General features: G+C 43.2%; 2 protein-coding genes across 11 annotated transcripts in view; both read left to right on the forward strand.

The window, feature by feature from the left end:
* The window catches only part of CHEK2 (checkpoint kinase 2), a 51,952-nt gene extending 45,346 nt beyond the window's left edge, over window positions 1–6,606 (forward strand). For all 9 annotated transcript variants that reach the window (XM_032311640.1, XM_032311644.1, XM_032311643.1 and 6 more), the window contains 3 exons: window positions 685–770; window positions 5,451–5,531; window positions 6,352–6,606. In XM_032311640.1, the coding sequence (XP_032167531.1) occupies window positions 685–770; window positions 5,451–5,531; window positions 6,352–6,441 (257 nt within the window). In that variant the 3' untranslated portion in view covers window positions 6,442–6,606. The remainder of the gene's footprint in view (window positions 1–684; window positions 771–5,450; window positions 5,532–6,351) is intronic.
* Window positions 6,607–11,252: 4,646 nt separating this feature from the next.
* The window catches only part of TTC28 (tetratricopeptide repeat domain 28), a 648,175-nt gene continuing 638,361 nt past the window's right edge, over window positions 11,253–21,066 (forward strand). Inside the window, exon 1 of one of the 2 annotated variants that reach the window (XM_032311632.1) lies at window positions 11,253–11,471. In XM_032311632.1, coding sequence (XP_032167523.1) covers window positions 11,370–11,471 — 102 coding nt within the window. In that variant the 5' untranslated portion in view covers window positions 11,253–11,369. The remainder of the gene's footprint in view (window positions 11,472–21,066) is intronic. The other variant, XM_032311633.1, reaches the window with a different exon arrangement.

The following is a 21,066-nucleotide window of genomic DNA, read 5'->3' on the forward strand; positions in this document are numbered from 1 at the left end:
GTGGCTGGCACCTAGTAAGTGTACAAAATAATAACTAACTTTTCAGTTAGAAAGTCTCCTTGGAGTGAGCAAGTAAGAGCTAAAGTAATTTCTTTGTGTTTTAGAATTTAAAAGTGTAACTTTGTACTTCTCAAAAGGAAAAGTAGAAAAGGAAAACTAAATGTCAGGCTATGTAACATAGACGATTCTGTTAAATCTTAGAATGTTGAAGGAATAATATTGTTGCAATACAAAAGCCAGCCTCTGCTTGCTTCCTGTCAAGCTTTGTTTCTGCCAAGCCTACAGTTCCAAGGAGCCTGTTGCTGGCTGAGAAACTCTGTCAAGTTGGGAGAGTTGGCTGAACATCCTAAGCACCCTAGAACTAGGTAGAAGTTCAGATTTAATTAGTTTGAACTTGAGTCCAGCAATGAGTGGGGGGAACAGGGAGAGTTGAGGAGGTGGTGATGTGTGAACAAGGAGAGATGGGGGGCATTATATTCATTCCTGGTGTTCTGAATATAGAGTGAGAAGGACTGGGGCATGGGGGTGGGGGGCCTTGGACACCACACCTGCTGACTTGCAGTGACATCAGCCCCTCCCTCTCTTTGGATGTTGGCCTGTGATTCTGGCACACTTTAATTTTGCTGATTTAATGTATCTTCCCTTTCCACTAAGATTTGATATTTGATTATCTTATTGCTTTAGCTCTGGACCTTGTCAAGAAGTTGTTGGTAGTGGATCCAAAGGTGCGTTTTACGACAGAAGAAGCTTTAAGACACCCGTGGCTTCAGGTTTGTATGGGACAACATTTGCTAGCATGAACTATGTGGGGACCTGAAGGATAAAGGAAGAAGTTGGAAATGTTCGCTTTGTTGAGACTGTTTAATGCACCTTCCGTATCTAGGGTATGTTTCTGTGTGTATATGGGTCATGAGCATAGGTGTGTCTTTGGGTACAACCTTTTCAACTTAACTTGTGGCTTCTGGAAGGCCAGGACAGCTCACTGGCCTTTCCTAGTCCCACTTGGGTTCCCCAAGTCTGCAGTTTGGCGGTGGTACCTTGAGAAGTGGTTCTAGCTCAGAACCTCCACTGCCACTCCCACCTGTGCCAGCCTCTTCCCTCACACAGGTGGGATGGGCTTCCTCCCAGCTGTCCTTGTCCTTAAGTTGGAGAGCAGGAAGAAGAGGAGGAGGGCAGCTTCTCTGAGGGGAAGGGGTGCTCTTTCTTAAGCCTAAGTGGGCATACAGGGTCCCACTTATTCCTAGTGAGTAAACAGGCCATGAGCGCAGGCTGTTACTGCACCTTTCCAGTCTGTATTATCTCTGTGTCCTTGTTGTGGCTCTTACTGGATTATACTGTGCCCTCATTCTAGCTGTCAGACTTAGAAGTCCTTTGTGGTTTTGGTGGACTGATCTTTGGTTTTAGAACTAGCTATAGCACGGGACAGGTTTTCTGACGGATGTCAGGCCTTCTGTGAAATGCACTTCCACTCAGTACAGCCTTACCCCTTTTTGTTGATTTCCATTTGGTCTGTTTCCTGTGGGGATGGGGAACTTAACCAGCTAGCTGGAGCTCGGGGCTCAAGTACTCTGGGGATTATTGGTCCAGAAACTCTTCCGGGCCATCCAGTCTCAGGACTGTGCTTGCGGGGCTCTGGGAAGACCGCCCCTATTCTTTCATTCTTCCAGCTCTCCATACGTAACTGTTTTGCTCAGGCCAGCTCAGGTTGAGAACAACAAATCCTTGGAAGAAAAAAAAAAGTAGATGCATTTGTTTGGGCTATTGCCCTGGAAACAGTGGTCTTCCCCCAGAAGAAATCTGTTGGATGATTTAGCACTTCGTAGACCACACAGATTTGAAACAGCAGGACCCTCGAGAAAAGGAATTTGGAAACAAGGGTGCCTTTGCGTGTGGGGATTTAATTTTGATGAAAAAGAAAAACATGCCTCTTGGCTCTTTTGATGTGCCCTAATAGGGAAACTTTTGGGGCCAGATGTGGAGGTGCAGGAGTTGTGCTGGTCTTGTTTTGGGGGGCTGGGGGGGTAGGATGTAGCTTGCCAGTTAGGCCAGGGAACTGAGTTTGTAGCTGCCCACAGCTTACGAACGTGCCTAACCTATTTTTCTTGTTCTGTTTGTCTCAAAAGAAAACTGTTACTAACAACTGAGGAAAAGGTGAAGTTCAGTGCTCCCCAGGGGTCTCACTGGAAAACTGTTGTCCACATTTTGTTTTTGCTGCAGAAGGTGGAGGGAACACAGAGTGAGGACAGGAATGCAGACACTGGCCGACATTACTTATCTGCTAGTGATAGCTTAGGTTTTATTTTGGGAAATTTCAGTGCTTTTGAAGAAGCCAAATGGCTTTGTGGGTCTGGCCCTGGACTGAGTGTTTAGAATGTGAATTCCAGTCTGTCTTGCTCTTAACTGTGTTTGGTTTGGGGAACATCCTTTATGTGATCCCATGACACCCCATAACATCCACTCTTTGGCACTTCATACTCAGTTTCTGAAATGGAGAACTCCTTCCGGCTTGCCTTTGAGGCATTTTACAATATAAATTTTTGAATAGATTGTAGACATCTCCAAGGAAGGTGTTTGCAGATGCACATTGTTACCTGTGGTATATAATGAGTGCCTTTTCCATATTATTGCTACTAATTGTTAATTTATTATTATTATTATTTTTAAAGATTTTATTTATTTGAGAGAGAGAGAGAGAGAACACAAACAGGGTGAGTAGGACTGGGAGAAGCAGGCTCCCCACCGAGCAGGGAGCCCAATGCGGGACTTGATCCCAGGACCCTGGGATCGTGACCCGAGCTGAAGGCAGACGCTTAACGCCCGAGCCACCCAGGTGCCCCAGTTGTTGTTTTTTTTTAAGATTTTATTTATTTATTTGACAGAAAGCACAAGTAGGCAGAGGTAGAGAGAAGAGAGAGAGAGAGAGAGAGAGAGAGAGAGAGAGAGAGAGAAAGAAGCAGGCTCCCTGCTGAACAGAGAGCCTGATGTGGGGCTCAATCCCAGGACCCTGAGACCATGACCTGAGCTGAAGGCAGAGGCTTAACCCACTGAGCCACCCAGGTGCCCCCCCCAATTATTTTTTTTTAAGATTTTTTTTATTTGAGAGAGAGAGAGCAAGCGCACACGAGTAGGGGGAGGATCAGCCAGAGAGGGGGACAAGCAGACTTATGGAGTCTGATGCCGAGCTTGATCTCACGATCCTGAGATCATGACCTGAGCTGAAATCAAGAGTCAGACACTATACTGACTGAGCCACCCAGCTGCCCTGATGATTTGTGTTAAATGTAGGCCTAAATAGGCTGGTGGGCAGTTCTGGCCATACAACAGTGCTGCCGTCCAGTGTGTTGCTGTGTGGGTTTGTTCTTTGTGTTCATTCTTTCAACGACAGTTAATGAGCTCATGTGTCAACACGTAGGTACTGGGGATGCAAAGAAGAGAAAGATAAGTTCTTGCCTTGGGGAGCTGACAGTCTGGGTGGGGGCCAACCCCGACCATAGTCATCACAGCACAGTGGAATACATGTGGCAGTAGGGGTAGGTATAGAGCATGAGGGGGGACCCTCAGAGAGAGACAGGGCCATGGTCCATTGGGTTTCAGGTACTCATGGGTTCACACAGTATGAAGAGGTTCTAAAGGCTGAGTGGCTTGGGGATGACATGGGTGTATTTAGTTTGCTAGAGCTGCTATAACAAAATACTGCAGACGGGGTGGCTTAAACAACAGAAGTTTATTTCCTTACAGTTCTGGAGGCTAGAAGTCCTGTTTTCAAGGTGTTGGCACACATTTGGTTTCTCCTGTGGCATCTCTCCTTGCCTTGCAGATGGCTGTCTTCTCCCTGTCCTCACATGGCCTTTTCTCTGTGCTCACATCCCTGGCGTCTCTTTCTCTTCTTGTGAGGAACACCAACCATACTAGATTGGAACCCCACCCTAATAGCCTCATTTTAACTTAATTGCCCCTTCAAAGGCCCTGTCTCCAGATGGTCACTGGGGGTTACCATTTCAACATTTGAATGTAGCGGGCAGAGGTGGGGTGGACATAGTTTAGTCACCATGGGTGGACCTCATTTTCAGTCCCTCTAGATGGAGGCCCCTGTGCGTTTTACAGTGCCTGGCACCTAAGTCTGCTCAGGAAGTATTTGTTCACTGAGTGAATGACAGCGGTGGGTGAGGGGGATGGGCAGGATGGCAAGGAGGGCATTCCTGGTGGGGGCTGTGAGCGGGAATAGGGGGAAAGAGGGGAAGGAATTTTGAGAGTGGCATGGAGTAGGAAGTAAGATCCTACTGGAGATTGTGAAGCAGAATCCAGATGAAGGTGGTGCTCTCAGAATGGGCAGTGGGGGCGCTACCCAGAGTGCCTCAGTAAACAGTGTGTTGGAAGCAGGTGATTCAGCCACTAGATACAGAACAGGCGAGTTCATTCTTGAGCACTGTAATTTTTCTGTACGTATCCAAGTGCTGAATGTTGGAGGCCTTCACTCCTATGTCCTCTGCGCCTACCTACCGAGGTGCTCTTGGCTTAGCGGGAGGAATGGGAGAGGGTTGGATGGGAAGGTTCATGGGGCCTTGGAATCAGGCTGCTGTGGGTCTGTCTTGTGCCGTGCTACTTTTGAGTGGCTGAGCTGGGCTTCTAGCTGGCCCCATCCTAGTCATGGATGTTTCACCTTTCTGAAGATGGGGAGAGTTGCACCAGGTTACTTTTCAGGATTCCCAGACACAGATCCTTAAACCCTGTAGAAGTAACACTCACGGAGGTGGGAATTACCCTCATAGACATCTGGGCAGGAGTTCTGTGTGTGCACATGCACCTTCCCCTCCCCCTTCTTCCTCTAGCAACACAAAACACCTGTAATGCTGTGGTCTGTTCATCTGTCCTCCTTTCTCTTTAGCTCTGGAATATTGTGGGCTTTAAAATTGTGACTTGTGTAGTATTTGCTGGGAGAATTTTCTGGGATGCTGGGTTGTTGCTTTGTTAGGGAGGCCCCAGTAAATGGTCTTATTCCAGGCACCTCCTGGAAAGGTTTGGGGAATTTTATAGGGTCTGCTCTCAGACCCTATAAAGGGTCAGGACTGAGTCAGTCCCAACCTCTGACTTCCTGATTGCCCTTTCTCAGGATCTGGGATGCTGGTTCTGAAAGTCTTTCGACTGCTAACGTCTGTGGTTCTCCCTGACCCAATGAGAGCCCTGAGGCATGTGGATGTGATTCAGCCGGTGTCCACCGAGTCTGGACTCTGATTAGATTCCTCTGGGAAGGCAGAGCTGTGGAGTGCATGGCCCATTACCTTCTGAGCCTCAGCAAGAGTGTGCCTTTTGGTGGACAGACTGGGTGTCCTTAACAACTTTCCTCTTTCCCGGGCCAACCTAGCCCTGTCTTTTTAGGAGCTTTCTTTCCTTCAGACACAGTCTACTGAGGTTTTTTTTTTTCTTTTTCTTTTTTTTTCATTTCTTCACAGGATGAGGACATGAAGAAAAAATTTCAGAATTTGCTTTTTGAAGAAAATAAGTCGGTGTCTCTACCCCAAGCCCCAGCCCAGGTATTTCCAGATGATGGTTGTTAAATGTAGGCTCAGTTTTAAAGAAAGAGCTCATGAGCAAGACTGATGAGCTCAGAAGATCTCTTTAGTAGCAGTTGCTTAATATATTTTTGGAATAATGTAGTAGATACTTTGTTTCCGCTCCATCTGCCCTAGTGCCCTTAGAAGACTTAATAAGGACGAGTGAGTTGAATGCGTTAAAGAAACACAGCTGGAGATTGTCACTCAAGAGGTCTCCTGCAAGGCAAATTGGAAGACTCTATTAGAAGTTCAAATTGAAACTTGTTGGAAATTTAAAATCTGGGCAAGTGGTTGATTATTGATTATAATTTTATTCCTCCAAGGTTCTTTGTTAGGATTAGTTAATATCTGCTCATTCGTATTCTGCCTTCTTTTGATGAATTATACTCCCCTTCCCACTGTCCCCTTGAAATTTTATAAATGGGGAAACAAAGACACAAAAAAGATGATCTTTCCACAAAAGAGCAAGATCTGGGGCTCCCAGCAAGAGGTATTGTAGTCCCTTTGAACTTCATAATTTCGGAGGAGATGCTAGAGAGGAGGGAAGGTGTTCATGCTGCGTCCTTTCGGTATACATTAAGTGGTCTGAAGCCACAAAGGAGAGAAATGTCCTTGAATAAATATGTCTGAGTCTGGCCACGTTTGGTGGGGATTCACATGTCAAGGGGGAATGACTCCTAATTCTTGGCACTAGAAGCTTCACGTGAAATGCTCCAGGTTTACTGGCAGCACAGTGGAACACTTTGATAATCTTAGAGCCAGTGGTTTTCTTTGAATATTTCTTCCTTTTTACTTCCAGCCGTCCACGAGTCGAAAGCGGCTTCTTGAAGGGGAAGCAGAGGATGCTGATACCACAAAGCGTCTGGCTGTGTGTGCTGCTGTGTCGTGAACACTGTTTGGACATGAAAGGAATCTGCCTTCTTGAACCCTGCTGCCATTTTCTTTAAATCTGTTTTTTTGTTTTGTTTTGTTTTTTTAATAGTGTATTGTAATTGTGGGGAAGGTTGCTTTTTCATGATCATCAATACACAATCCGAAACATAGTAGAACCTGGGCTTTGTGCTTTTTGCTTGATGATGGGCTCTTTGGTGGCATGCCTTTTTTGTGTATTTGCAGTTCCGTGCTTTTTGTCTGGCACTCTACGTTGGCTGGAACCAGGTGGGTAGCCCTAGTCTCAGCCTGGGCAAACTGCATTTGAAAGACCCTTTAGAAAGCTGCAGGTTGGGGTGGAGTTTGTAGAGTCTGGCTGGTCACCAAAGTCCTAATGAGATGAGAGGTACCTTGGTACCGTATATCACAGACCAGTTTTAAATTCTCATCCTCACCTGCATAAAGATATAGGTCCATCGTCGCTGAAATCGTTGGACCAAAAAAGTTGTCAAATCCGAAATTTTCCTGTTTTTTTTTTTTAAGATTTTATTTATTTCTTTGACACAGAGAGAGAGAGATCACAAGTAGGCAGAGCAGCACAGAGAGAGCAAGGGGGAAGCAGGCTCCCTGCTGAGCAGAGAGCCTGATGTGGGGCTCGATCCCAGGACCCTGGGATTATGACCTGAGCTGAAGGCCAGAAGCTTAACCCACTGAGCCACCCAGGTGCCCCAAAATTTTCCTGGGTTTAAGAAGGCTCCATGGCACATTGACTTTCTTATTTGTAACAGCCAGTAGAGTACTATAACTAAGCACTGTAAATACTCTTACAGCAAATACAATAAAAGAGTTAAAAGAGAGAAGACAACAGGTGCCTCATGTCAGTTTAGGTCACTTCTGTCCTGTCAAAGGAGTTATGGATGACTCTCAGGTTTCAAAGCTGTTGATTTTGGAAATGCAAATGAGGCATGTGGGCATTTCTTGTTGAGCCAACAGTGACCAAGGAGACCCTGTATAAAGCCCTTCCTTTGGCTGGTCTTGTCCAGTTCTCACAGTAATACTGTGGTATAAGTCCTCTGGCTGCCCTGCTGTTGTAGGTGAAGAGCCCAGGAGGAAGTAGTAAGTTGACTTGGTCAGTGTCACACAGTAAGTGGCAGAGGAAGCACCCAACCCAGGTCTTTCTCTTAGTATTTCTCATCTTTTCAGGTTCATACACAGTCAGACTCAGGATTGCTGACTCACATTGACAAAACTCACAAGGGACCGATATTTAAATCCTGAATGCGGTGTGTTCAATTATTATAAGAGGGTACAGCCCCACGATATGTGTAAGTTGGGACACCTTGGTGGCAAGGAACAGAAGCTCATTCAGATTACTTCATGAGAAAGGGGATTTGTTTCAAGGTTATAGATGTTGGGGCCTGGCATCCATCTGGAGCCCAGGCAGTTATAATGCTTGGTTCCTCTTGTCTCTTTCTGACCCACTGATTTTGCTTTTTTTATCTTTGGCTGGTTGATAGTGGGCCACATTGTAGCTAACTGGTCTTGCCATGAGTTGAATGCCTTGGTTCTGATGCCACTGATGAGCCAACCAGGGCCTTGGGCACACAGCTGTTGCCGTGGGTAGTTGGGTGGTGGTTGGCAATTTCCATTAGAATATTGTGCAAACATTCTGAGGCTTGGCTGGCCTGATGTGTGTAGTGGGGGGTTGGAGGGGCTAGATTGGGATTTAAGTGGTTTGCATATTTAAAAGAGTGGGGTGGAGGTTGCCAAGTTAGATGGGTTTTTAGCTCATTTGAATATTTAATGTGAAGGCTGTGGTTTCTTAGGGCATTTTTCCCTTCTTGGGGCAGAGCCAGCCAGCCGTTCTCTGTTTCCAGAGCACTTTATGTTTGCTCCCTCTGATTATTCCGACCATAGTAGACAGACTAATGGCTCCCAAAGATGACCTCATCCTCATCCCCAGAATATGAATACGTTCCTTTACGTGGCAAAAGAGACTTTGCAGATATGATTTGAGTTAAGGATCCTGATATAGGAAAATTATCCTGTCTTTTCTGGGTGGGTCCCAGAATGTTTCTGGGGCGGGTATGTCATCAGTGTTTTCTGAGAGGGACACACACAGAAGGAGTTAGAGTTAGAAGAGAATGGAGTGAGCTGCTTTGAAGAGGGAGGAAGGGACCACAAGCCAAGGGGTACAGGTGGCCATGAGAAGCTGAAAAAAGACAAGGAAATGGATTCTCCCCTACAGAGTCTCTCCTGAAGGGACCAGTCCTTTACACCATGACTTTCACTAGTGGAAATGACTTCAGACATCTGAACTATAAAATTATATAAGAACAAATTTATGTTAAGCCACCCAGTTTGTGGTAATTTGTTATGGAGGCCATAGGAAACTAACATACTCATCAATAAGATGTCACTGCTTATTTGGAGCCACCCAGCATCCACTTCTTCCTGACCTCACTCCAGTTTTCTTTTGAGGCAATTCTTTTTTCTTATCCCATGAAGTTAAGGGGGGAAGGGGGAAGTGGTAAAACTAAATGTCTGCCTGCCCTCTCAACTATGGAAGCTGAAGGGGGGGTACAAAGGGGTTCCTTCCCTGGTGGAGCTCTTCCCATTGGCCTCCTACCTGGAGGTGGGCCCAGGACTTTGAAACACAAGCAAATGGAACTGGAATGGCAATATTGGTGGTAAAAACAATATTGTGCCAATCTGAGCTCTCTGCGCTTCCTGACTTTGGCTTTGAAATTGCTGAGCTTTTATGTCCTTATCTATAAAGTGGGTGCAGTAGGAATACCAGCCTCATATGGTGTTTGTGAGGATTGAAAGGGGGAAGGTCATTTAAAGTGCCTGGCATGGGATAAGGGATCTATCAGTGCTGGCTTCCATCCTTAAAGGTGGGAGGACCACAAAAGTAGCTGGAGGGAGCCATGGAAAATTCTTGAGCAGGGATGTAATATAATCCGTCCAGTTTCTGGGGAGCATGGGCACACACAAGATGGGTGGATAATTGAGATGCCTTTGACTTAACATTTGGTAAATGCCAGGACTGGGTGGATGGTGGGAGCAGAGGTGAGGGGGTATTTCCCAGTGCCTGAAGTAACTGCCACTCCCTTCTGCAGAAGCAGGCATGTTGTTCCATGGTTGACCTGCTGCATGCTTGGATAATGGTGCAGTGGGCACCTTTTATTTGTGCCGGTCTTCAGTTGATGCTTCTTGTAGATGACTGCATCGTTATTTTTCTGGGGAATATATCTCTCTCTCCTCCCACTCACCCTGGACCCCATGCCCTTCCTAGAGGTGCTCAGTATAGCCAGGATTGGCCAATTTTGCTGTGATTGGCTCAAGTAGGGACTTAAATAATTGCAATGAAAGTCAGTCCTGAGACTGGCTGGAATTATTGGCAAACAGCTCCTTTTTTCCTGGTCAGATATGAGCTGGGTGCCGCGTAGGATGCTGGAGAGTGCTACATGAGAAGTCATCAGAAAGGGAAGTGGAGGTGAAAAAGACCAAGCTACAGGTCACTGAGCACCTGGATCCAGCTATGCCTGAAGTGAGCTACCGTCCTGAGATTTTTCAGTTTGTTCTTTTTTTTACTCCAGGTTGAATTATTGTTACTGTCACTAGTACCTGGAAAAGGTCGAATTAATAAATTCAAACAGTTATAAACTCTGAGAAACCCTTGGAGATTGTTTTCTTTTTTTTTCTAGTAGGGAAAAACATTTGCTGCTGCTTTCTGCCAACTTCAGGGTTTTCAGAGAGGTTTGGGGCAGAGAATGGAAAGCGAAGATGTGGGAAGTTAACAGTCCTTCCAGCCCCAAGGTTGAGCGAACCCTCCCAGCTAATTATACCACAGAGTTTGGGAGTAGAGCCCCTTTCATTAAACTTTTAGGAGTCTTGGAAGGAAAGGGCCAGAATTATATAGCGGAGCCTGGAAAGCATGGTGCTGCCAGGCGTGCTCAAGGGACATGCATCTCTGAAGGCTCACCTCAACCCTGTGAGGTATTTCTGCCCCTCTCCCGTTTGCTGACTTAGAAATCAAGGCACTCTGCTTTGGTCAAGTGTCCTGTTAAAGGTTTCCCAGTTTGCAAGAGGTGGAGGCCAGACTCGAACTGAGATTTCCCCTCTTTAGAGCCCTTGGTATTAGCCAGTACAGAAAACTTGTTTGGTCTTGTCACTGATACTCAGTGAGTACTCAATGAGCACTAGGAGCTGTGCTGACACCATCCGGATTGTTTCCTTCGGTCCTCCCAACATCCCTTAGTTATATCGGCCTTCCTGATTAAGGAGGGACAGGCTCCCAGAGACCTGACCTTAATCACGCAAAGGTTAGTGGAGATGCGGCACTCGAACTCAGGTTCTCCACTGAGTCTGGCTGTGCCAGGGACATGGGCATTTACTGTGCCACTCACTCCTGCGTACGTGCTTGCACACTTTCCTCACGGGGATCTCATCACCTTAGCAGCGTTCTTCCCCCGGCACTTATTGGGGGTAATTATCTCCTGGGTTAGACTTTCGCCGCAAGGCTGGAATGACCTGTGAAGAATATGAGGCAACGCGGGGAAGGTGCCAGGGGTCTGCCCGGGGGTCGTCCGCAGTGCGGCAGGCGGCGGCGCCAAGTCCAGAACGGCGAGCGCTCCAGTTAGGCCGGACGGGTGCGGAGGGGGTGGGCGCAACGCCGGGAACAGCGGCCGACTCCGGAGGGCGCGAGGCGGGGCGCGCGGGGAAGGGGCGCGGCGAGTGCGCGCTTGCGCGGTTGGGGGGACCCGCGGAGGCGCGCGGGGCGCTGGTGCGGCGAGTGCGCGCGTGCGCGGTTGGGGGGGGGGGTGTGCTGTGGGTTGCCGCGGCGGCGCGCGGTACGGCGGGAACATGGCGCGCGGGGCCGGCGCGCGCGCCTAGCTGGCGGGACCGTTAGCTCGAGGCGGACGCGGCCCGGGCCCCGCGGGGATGGAGCAGTCGCCGCCGCCGGCGCCCGAGCCAACCACGGGGGCGACCCCAGCACGGAATCGTAGGCGGCGGGAGCCAGAATCGCCGCCGGCGCCGGCGCCGGTGAGTGCGTGAGGGGCGCGGGCCGGGAGACTTTCTTTGTGAAACTCCGTCGGTGCGAGCCGGGCCGGGCCTCGGCGGCTGACGAGCGTCCGCGAGACGGAACCCGCCTCACAGTCCGGGTTCGAGCTGTCTCGCCTCGCGCCGCTCAGCGGCGGGATTCGGTCTGCCGCCTGGCCGGCTCGGTTTCGGATAGAGTGTGTGAACGCGCGCGTGCGCGGGGGGAGGGGGGCGGTATACAGTTGGCGCCTAATGCGCACCATGTCTCATCTGTTGCCTTCGCCTCCGCGGGGCGGCGCCTCCCCTGCTCTGGACCCACGGGAGAGGTGGATGGGAGCCGCTTGGAGACAGGTGTCGGTACTGCCGTGAGAGACTCAGGTGCAGACAGCCCCAGGTGGAATCAAAAGGAGTAATCTGTCGGTCCATGGAAGGAATCAAGTCTGACTTTGGCTCAGCACAGAGTGATTTTGGAATGCTTGACATCCATCCCAACTTCGCAGTGTCTTTGGGGTATCGGTCAAGGTGAAGGATGCTGAGCAAAATGGACTTTGGAGGTGTGGCTCTCAGAAGATGAGATGGGATGGCCCTGAGGATTTGGCTCCCAAAACTGCTCAGGCATAGGAATAATCTGTAGTTCTATAAAAAATACTGGCGTCACAGTTCTTCCCAGGGCCACAGACTCAGACTCTCCAAGGCAGAGGAACAGATTTTGAATTTTTAACAAACTCTCAAGTTGTTATGATCAGGCAGATTCGAAAGGCACTATTTTAGAGTAAGGTTCCAGCGATGGGGGACCTGTTCTGTTTATAGCTCACCATGGCATCCTGGTAGCAGGCGCAGGGCTTGGCTCATGGTAGACGGTCATTCAGTATTTGTAAGAAGACTGAATAACTTAGAGGGTTTCCAAAATAGAAGCTCTTGAGACATTTTTCAGGAGCTTTTGAGATTAGTATCTCTGTCGGATTTACTGTAAAATGTGATTTTTCTTGGTCCCAGCTTAACTTCTGTGACTGTGACTGTTTATATTGCCATGTTTTCAGTATGTTCTAGGCAAAATCAGAGTACACATTGCTTAGTATAAACCATCAACTAGGGCGCCTGGGTGGCTCAGTGGGTTAAGCCGCTGCCTTCGGCTCAGGTCATGATCTCAGGGTCCTGGGATCGAGGCCCGCATCGGGCTCTCTGCCCAGCAGGGAGCCTGCTTCCCTCTCTCTCTCTCTGCCTGCCTCTCTCTCTACTTGTGATTTCTCTCTGTCAAATAAATAAATAAAATCTTAAAAAAAAAAATAAATAAACCATCAACTATGTATACCCCAGCTAGGTTAAAATTAGTTCTAAAACAAAACCTGAATAAAAAATGCATGCTTCTTTCTCTTCATCATTTGGGAACACTAGGCTTATAGGATTTTGTTCCTTTGAGGCAGGTAAATATTTATGTTTTATCAAAGCAAATCTGAATTACTGTTTATTCAGAAAAGTTGGCAATTTGCTTAGACTTGAGTATTTGTAGTTTTTATGTAACATTTTGAAATTAAGATTTATGTTTAGCTCAGGGTCAGTGCTAAAATAGAATTATTTGAAAGTTATTTGATATTTCAGGGGCTGTTTTTTCCCCGTTGTTTTGAATTTCAGTAGTTGATTTCATTTCTTTTGACTGGAAAAAATGTAACTATATAGACATACAAGACTTTAGAAGTTGGGATTGGATCTGAAGAAAAATGGAAGAATTAGATGTTTTATTAGGTGTGTCATTTTTGCAGTTTATATGGATATTTTTTGTGGATTTTTAAAAAATTCTTTTTGTTGGGATACAATTGATATATAACATTAGTTTCAGGTCTAGGACATAATGACTTTGTATTTGTATGTATTGCAAAATGATCACTGCAGTAAGTCTAGTTAACATCTCTCATCATGCATAGTTACAATTTCTTATGATGAAAACTTTCAAGATCTACTCTTAACAGCTTAAATATACCATTCAGTGTTAACTATAGTCACAATGCAGTATGTTACATTTCCATTCCTGTCTTTTTTTAAGTGTCTTAAAGAAGAAAACAAAACAAACCTAGTTTTGTTCACCTACCATAAAATCAACTGTTTCAGTGTACAATTTCATGGTTTATAGTGAATACTCACTATATTTCCAACATTACTATTATCTGCTTTTAGAGCATTTTCATCATATTTCAAAGAAATAACATACACATTAACATTCCTTGTTCACCTTTATCCCAGCTGCTGGCAATGCCTACTTTGTCTCTACAAATTTTACTATTCTGGACATTTCACATGTTGTTATCTTACAGTATGTAGTTTGGCTTCTTTCACTTAGCTCAGTGATTTTGTAAGGCTCATCCATGTTGTGGCATGTATAAGGACTTCATTCCTTTTTATTACCGGGTAATATTCCATTGAATGGATATACCACAATTTGTTTATCCATTTTTAAGAAAGTATTTATTTATTTATTTGAGAGAGAGAGAAAGAGAGATGGAGTAGGAGCAGGGGGAGGGGCAGAAGGACAAGAAGAAGCCTCTCTCCCCTCACCACTGAGTGAGGAGTCCCAACACAGGGCTTAACCCTGGGACCCTGAGATCATAACCTGAGCTGCAGTCAGATGCTTAACCGACTGAGCCGCCCAGGTGCCACTTGTGTATCCATTTATTTCCTGATAGACATGTAGGTTTTTTTTCCCACTTTTTGGTTATTATGAATAATGCTTCTATGAACATTTATGTATAAGTTTTAGTATGGACATATGTTTTAATTTTCTTGGGCATATCCTAATTGTTGGGTCATATGGTAACTTTTTAAATCTTTTGTGGAGCTGACAGACTGTTCCTAAGGTACTACATTGTTTTACACGCCTATGAACAAAGTATGAGGGTTCCAGTTTCTCTACATCCTTGCCAATACTTTTTTTTTAAGTTATTGTCTCTCTTTTTTTTTAACTTTAGCCATCCTAGTCAGTATAAAATGGTATCTCATTGCAATTTTGATTTACATTTCCCTGATGACAAATGATGTTGGGGATATTTTTGGTGCTTATTGGCCATTTGTGTATCTTCTTTGGGGAAATGTGTATTAAAATCATTTGCCTGTATTTTAGGTCCATTTTTTAACTGAGTTATCTGTCTTATATTGAGTTGCAGGAGTTATTTAAAATATTCTGGATACTAAAACCTAGTCAGATACATGATTTACAACTAATTTCTCCTCTATGATATCTTTTGAAACTTTTTTGATAATGTTCTTTGTTGCAAAAAAAAAAAAAAAGTTTTGTGATGATGTCCAGTTTATCTGTTTTTTCTTTTGTTGTTCATGCTTTTGGTGTCATGGCTAAGAATCCTTTGTGAAGTCCAAAGTCATAAAGATTTATCCCTATGCTTTCTTTTAAGAATTTTCTGTTTTTAGCCCTTATATTTTAGGTTGTTGATCCATTTTGAGTTAATTTTTATATGTGGTGTAAGGTTATGACCCAATTCATTCTTTTGCATGTGATAATCCAGTTGTCCCAGCAGTATATATTGAAAGGATTGTTTGTGTCCCATTGAATGGTCTTTGTACCCTCTTGAAACCCAGCTGACTATATGTTAGGTTTTATTTTTGGACTCTTAATTCTATCCTCTTGTCTATCCTATGCCAGTACTACTGTATTTGATTATAGTAGCTCTGTAATAGGTTTTGAAATTAAATATAAGTCCTGTTTTTTTTTTCCAAGGTGTTTTTGCTTTTTTCAGTCCCTTACATATGGATTTTAGGATCAAATTTTAAGTTTTTGCCAAAAATTAGCTGGGATTTTTATAGAGAGTGTGTTTAATCTGTCCTTTCAGTGGTGTTTGGAGTTTTCAGGTCCAAGGTTGCACTTCTTTCAAAAATTTATTCCTAAGTATCTTATTTTATGTGATGCTATTCTACAAGGAACTGTTTTTAAAAATTTCATATTGCCATTATTTATCACTAGTTCATTGCTAGTATGTGGAAGAAATATAGTTGAGTTTTGGATGTATCTTTTAATCTCATCATTTAGTGGTAATCTGTTCAAGTTTCTAGGTTTTGGCTCTGCTACTTACTAGGTGTATGAGTTTTGACAATTCTTAACTGTTATGCATCTCAGTGTTCTTTTATGTATAATGGGACAGTAATATCCATCCCAAAGAATTGTTAAAGAATATTGATAGATATTAAGATATTGATAGATATTAAGAACAATGCCTTACATGTGGTAGGGATTTGATATTTGTTTTTTCTCTTCTTTTACTAAATAACTCCATTTAAAAGCAGACCAAAAAATAAAAAGCAAACAAAACACCAAATCCAAACAAACAAAACCAAAAAACCCCACAAACAAACAAACCTTAAAGCAGAGACAAATCCACCCTCCCTCAAACCCAAAGCCCACAAAGAAAAGCCACAAGAAAAACCTCAAACCTCTTCCTGTCTCCATTACTTTTCTGTGATCTAAGACATCCCTGTGAGAGCTTGAGAAACAGTGAAAGTCTCTTACACCACACGATTTTATTGTAAAAGCCCACTAAATCCAGGTTACTGTGTAAGGCATTTGACAGTGCATTCATAAGTATTACTAAAAATAATAGAACTGTGGGGGTGCCTGAATGGCTCACTCAGTTAAGCATCTGACTCTTGATTTTGGCTCAGGTCGTGATCTCAGGTCCTGAGATTGAGCCCCGTGTTAGGTTCTACACTCAGTGTGGAGTCTGGTGGAGACTGTCTCTCTCCCTCTGTTGTGCTCCCCCGCTCAAATAAATAAATAAATAAATAATGTAACTCAAAGCTGTTTGTTTTTACCCCATAATTCTTATTAATGTGCTGTTCTTTTATTAATTAGCTAAAAGCACAAGCAATAATTTTTCCATTAAATTTGCTAGTTATAATTCTTATTTATTTTGAATGATTGCTTTTTAAAAAAACTCTGTTATAGCCAAAACCTGATGTTTAAGCTTAATATTTTACTCTTATTGTGGTGTTTCTTTAGTAGCCAGAGTAGATTGCTGTTTTATATGGGAAGAAACCAGAGACTCAGTATAATCCAAATTTGATACTTAGAATATAACGTATTCATTGAATGTATATTCACTGTGATCCAAGGAAAATAATTGTTTACCTTGTAAATATTATTTTGACATTAAAAGCTTACCTTTGAACTCACAAATATAATTAGTTTTGTAACCCACAATCCCACAGATTGATAGCTCACTGATAGGTCAATAAGAAAATTTTAAATCAAAGTTGATCTTTGTTTAAAAAACCCCTTTTAGGGGCTCTGGGTGCCTCATTTGGTTAAGCATCTGCCTTGTGGTCAGGTCTTGATCCTAGGGTCCTGGGATCAAGCCCTGCCTCAGGCTCCTTGCTCAATGAGGAGCCTGCTTCTCCCTCTGCCCGCCATTCCCTCTACCTGCTGATGCTCTCTCTCTCTCTGACAAATAGATAAAATCTTAAAAGAAACAAACAAACACCCTTTTATTATGAAAACTGCACATACACATTTTATTTAAAAAACCAGGGGCGCCTGGGTGGCTCAGTGGTTTAGGCCTCTGCCTTCGGCTCAGGTCATGATCCCAGGATCCTGGGATCTAGCCCCACATCGGGCTCTCTGCTCAGTGGGGAGCCTGCTTCCTCCTCTCTCTGACTGCCCCTTTGCCTACTTGTAATCTCTGTCTGTCAAATAAATAAATAAAATCTTAAAAAAAAAAAAACCCACCCCATTATCAATATGGGGATGACTACTATTAATACCTTAATACATATCTTCCTGGAACTTCTTCTGGGCATCTTTTTATCTAACAATACTTACTTTTTATCTAACAATACTTTTTTCTAACAATACATATACAGATGTACACAGGTATTTTAACTAAGACAAGATAAAAATGCACAAAATGTCTTTAAAAATTGTCTTTATTTAGATATCATTTGCATACAATAAAATTTACAGATTTTATTATTTTTATTTTTTAAAGATTTATTTATTTATTTATTTGACAGAGATCACAGTAGGCAGAGAGGCTGGCGGGGTGGAAATTATTCATTATTTATTTATATTAATCATTATATTAATTATTAAATAATAATTTATTATTAATAAATAATAGATTTATTTTTATTATAATCACTAAATAATTATATTATGACAATATACTATATAAATATATAATACTTTATATTATATTATTTATTATTATAATTATTTTAGAGAAAGAGGTAGCATATAAGTAGTGGGGAGGGGCAGAGGGAAAGGGAGACGCAAACTCCTTGCTGAGGGGCAGTGCTATGTGGGGCTTGATCCCAGAACCCTGAGATCATGACCTGAGCTGAAGGCAGATGCTTAATCAACTAAGCCACCTAGGCACCTCTGTCTAAAAATTATTCTTTTTTTAAAGATTTTATTTATTTATTTGACAGACAGAGATCACAAGTAGGCAGAGAGGCAGGCAGAGAGAGAGGAGGAAGCAGGCTCCCCGCTGAGCAGAGAGCCCGATGCGGGGCTCGATCCCAGCACCCTGGGATCATGACCTGAGCCGAAGGCAGAGGCTTAAACCACTGAGCCACCCAGGCGCCCCTAAAAATATTCTTTAAAGCTATATGTAAAAAAAAAAAAATTAAAGCTCTGTGTCAAAATCAGTATCTAATCAAGGACCAGGTCTTAATTAGTGTCACGTAAGTCTCTTTTAATCTTGCCTGGTTCCCTTTTTTCATGATACTGACTCATTGGAGAGCCCAAAACAGTTGTCCTGAAGAATATCCTATATTCTAGATTTGTCAGGTGGCTTTCATGTGTTATCATCATTTATCTTGTTCCTGTGTTTCCTATAAACTAGGAGCTATATAAAAAGACCCCACAAGGGGCGCCTGGGTGGCTCAGTTGGTTGAGCAGCTGCCTTTGGCTCAGGTCATGATCCTGGACTTCCAGGATCGAGTCCCGCATCGGGCTCCCAGCTCCTTGGGGAGTCTGCTTCTCCCTCTGACCTTCTCCTCTCTCATGTTCTCTCTCACTCATTCTCTCTCAAATAAATAAATAAATCTTTAAAAAAAAAAAAAAAAAAAAAAAAGACCCCACAAGGACACCTGGGTGACTCATTTGTTAAGCATCTGCCTTTGGCTCAGGTCATGGTCCCAGGGTCATGATCCCAGAGCCTGAATGGGGCTGCCTGCTCAATGGGAAGCCTGCTTCTCCCTCTCCTACTCCCCCTACTTGTGTTCCCTCTCTTGCTGTGCCTCTCTCTGTCAAATAAATAAATAAAATCTTAAAAAAGAAGACTTAATGGATACAAGTTAATATTTTGACTAGATTATACATTGGTAATGTCTACTTAATGCTGTAATATAAAGTTTGTTTTATCATTAGTGTTTTCTTACTGTTATTTCCTATCTTCTATATACTGTGTTCTTACTAGTCCTTTTTACTAAAGATCAAAAGTGGTATTGGGAGAGTAATAAGGCAGTAACAGTAACTAGAGAGTAGAACAGAAAAAGGGGGATGGGGCGCCTGGGTGGCTCAGCGGGTTGAGCCTCTGCCTTCAGCTCAGGTCATGATCCCAGGATCCTGGGATCGAGCCCCGCATTGGGCTCTCTGCTCCGCGGGGAGCCTGCTTCCTCCTGTCTCTCTCTCTGCCTGCCTCTCTGCCTACCTGTGATCTCTGTCAAATAAATAAATAAAATCTTTAAAAAAAAGAAAAAAAAAAGAAAAAGGGGGATGGAAATAGGTGTGATAGTATAGCTCTAATTGTCCTCATTGTGACCACTACCAAAAATCCCTTTTTTATTTTGTGGCTATATTACCTCTAAAGGAGGGTATTTCTGTCTGAAGAACATTTATTATTATTATTATTATTATTGTTTTTTAATTAAGTAAGCTCTCTGCCCAGTATGGGACTTCAATGCACGACCCTGAGATCAAGCGTCACATGCACTACTGACTGTGTCAGCCAGCTGCCCCTGACTGGCATTATTTTTAATGATTAATAGTGTAAAGGTAACTTACAGCAACTTGGAATGTGATTTGTTGAGACTCTAGTTGACAAATAATTGATGATTTATGATGAGGATGTGTACTATTTTGTGGATAAAGAACAGAATTGCTAAGAAATAGTAGGTGATCTAAGTAACACAGCAAACCTGACTTTGTGTTGTTATTTTGCAAGAGAAAAAAATAAGTTAGTTCTGATTGTTGAGTAAGGGAAGGTATATTATTTTATGTGGCTTCCCATTCTATTATTATACATTTGGCATTTCCATGCTATCATTGGCTAAGTTTGCCATAGTGGAAGTTCAAAAATTGCCATGTAATGTTTCAGCTTACTATAGACTTGGGTCAGCAATTGGTGGAAAAATTTGTTTTTAGTAGTCATTGCACTTATAGAATTGCATAAAGAATATCACTTTGATAAAGATGAAGATTATTAAGATTATTGTTCTAGTGTTGGTAGTCATCATAAAAGAAAAATCAAATTAAACTTGATAGTATATTTTGCCAAATCATGCATATAGAAAGTCATTAGTGCTCATTTTTAGATCACACACAAGAAAAAAATAGTTTTTGAAAGATGAAAAGGGGAAAGTAATGATAGAATAGACTAAAAGAAAAATAAGTATTGGAATGTAATCAGCCAAGTAAGTAAAAAGTGAGGGGTGCCTGGGTGGCTCAGTGGGTTAAAGCCTCTGCCTTTGGCTCAGGTCATGATCCCAGGATCCTGGGATCGAGCCCAGCATCAGGCTCTCTGCCCGGTGTGGAGCCTGCTTTCTCCTTTCTCTCTGCCTGCCTCTCTGCCTACCTGTGATCTCTGCCTGTCAAATAAATAAATAAAATCTTTCAAAAAAAAAAAAGAAAATAAAAAATGAAAATGGGCGGAGATAAGAGGGTAATGATTAGATTTAAAAGGTAGACATTTAAAAAAATATTGTTGGGGGATGCCTGGGTGGCTTAGTTGGTTAAGCCGCTGCCTTCAGCTCGGGTCATGATTCCAGGATCCTGGGATGGAGTCCCATGTGGGGCTCCTTGCTCAGCGGGGAGCCTGCTGCTTTCTCTGCCTCTGCCTGCTTGTGCTTTCTCCCTCTGACAAATAAATAAATACATAAAATCTTTAAAAAAATATATTCTTGGGATCTCTGTGTAACTGGATCACTTTTCTTTTGTGATTGAACTCTTAAGCATCAAGTAAAGCTGGAATGGATTCAGTTCTTTGGGGTTGCAGGTACTTTTTGGTTATTTTGTTTTAGCGGTTGGACTGAACAGTTTAAGAAATTTAATTTTGAAATAAGTCTAGTTTTTTGTTTTTGTTTTTTTAAGAATAAGTCTGGTTTTGATATCCCATGTTCATGGACCAGAAGACTTAACATTATTAAGATGGCAATATTTCCCTAAGTGGTGTACAGATCAAGTGGATTCCCTATAAAAATAACACCTGCCTTTTTTGCAGAAATCTACAGGCTGGTTCTAAAATCTATGTGGAAGTATAGCGTACCCAGAATAGCCAAAGACAATCTTGAAAAAGAACAACAAATTTAGAGGACTTATACTTCTAATTAAAAAATTGTTTTAAAAATTAATTTATTTTGAGGAAGAGAGAGTGCACAC

The sequence above is a fragment of the Mustela erminea genome, chromosome 13 (assembly GCF_009829155.1).
Source record: "Mustela erminea isolate mMusErm1 chromosome 13, mMusErm1.Pri, whole genome shotgun sequence".
Lineage (NCBI taxonomy): Eukaryota > Metazoa > Chordata > Mammalia > Carnivora > Mustelidae > Mustela > Mustela erminea.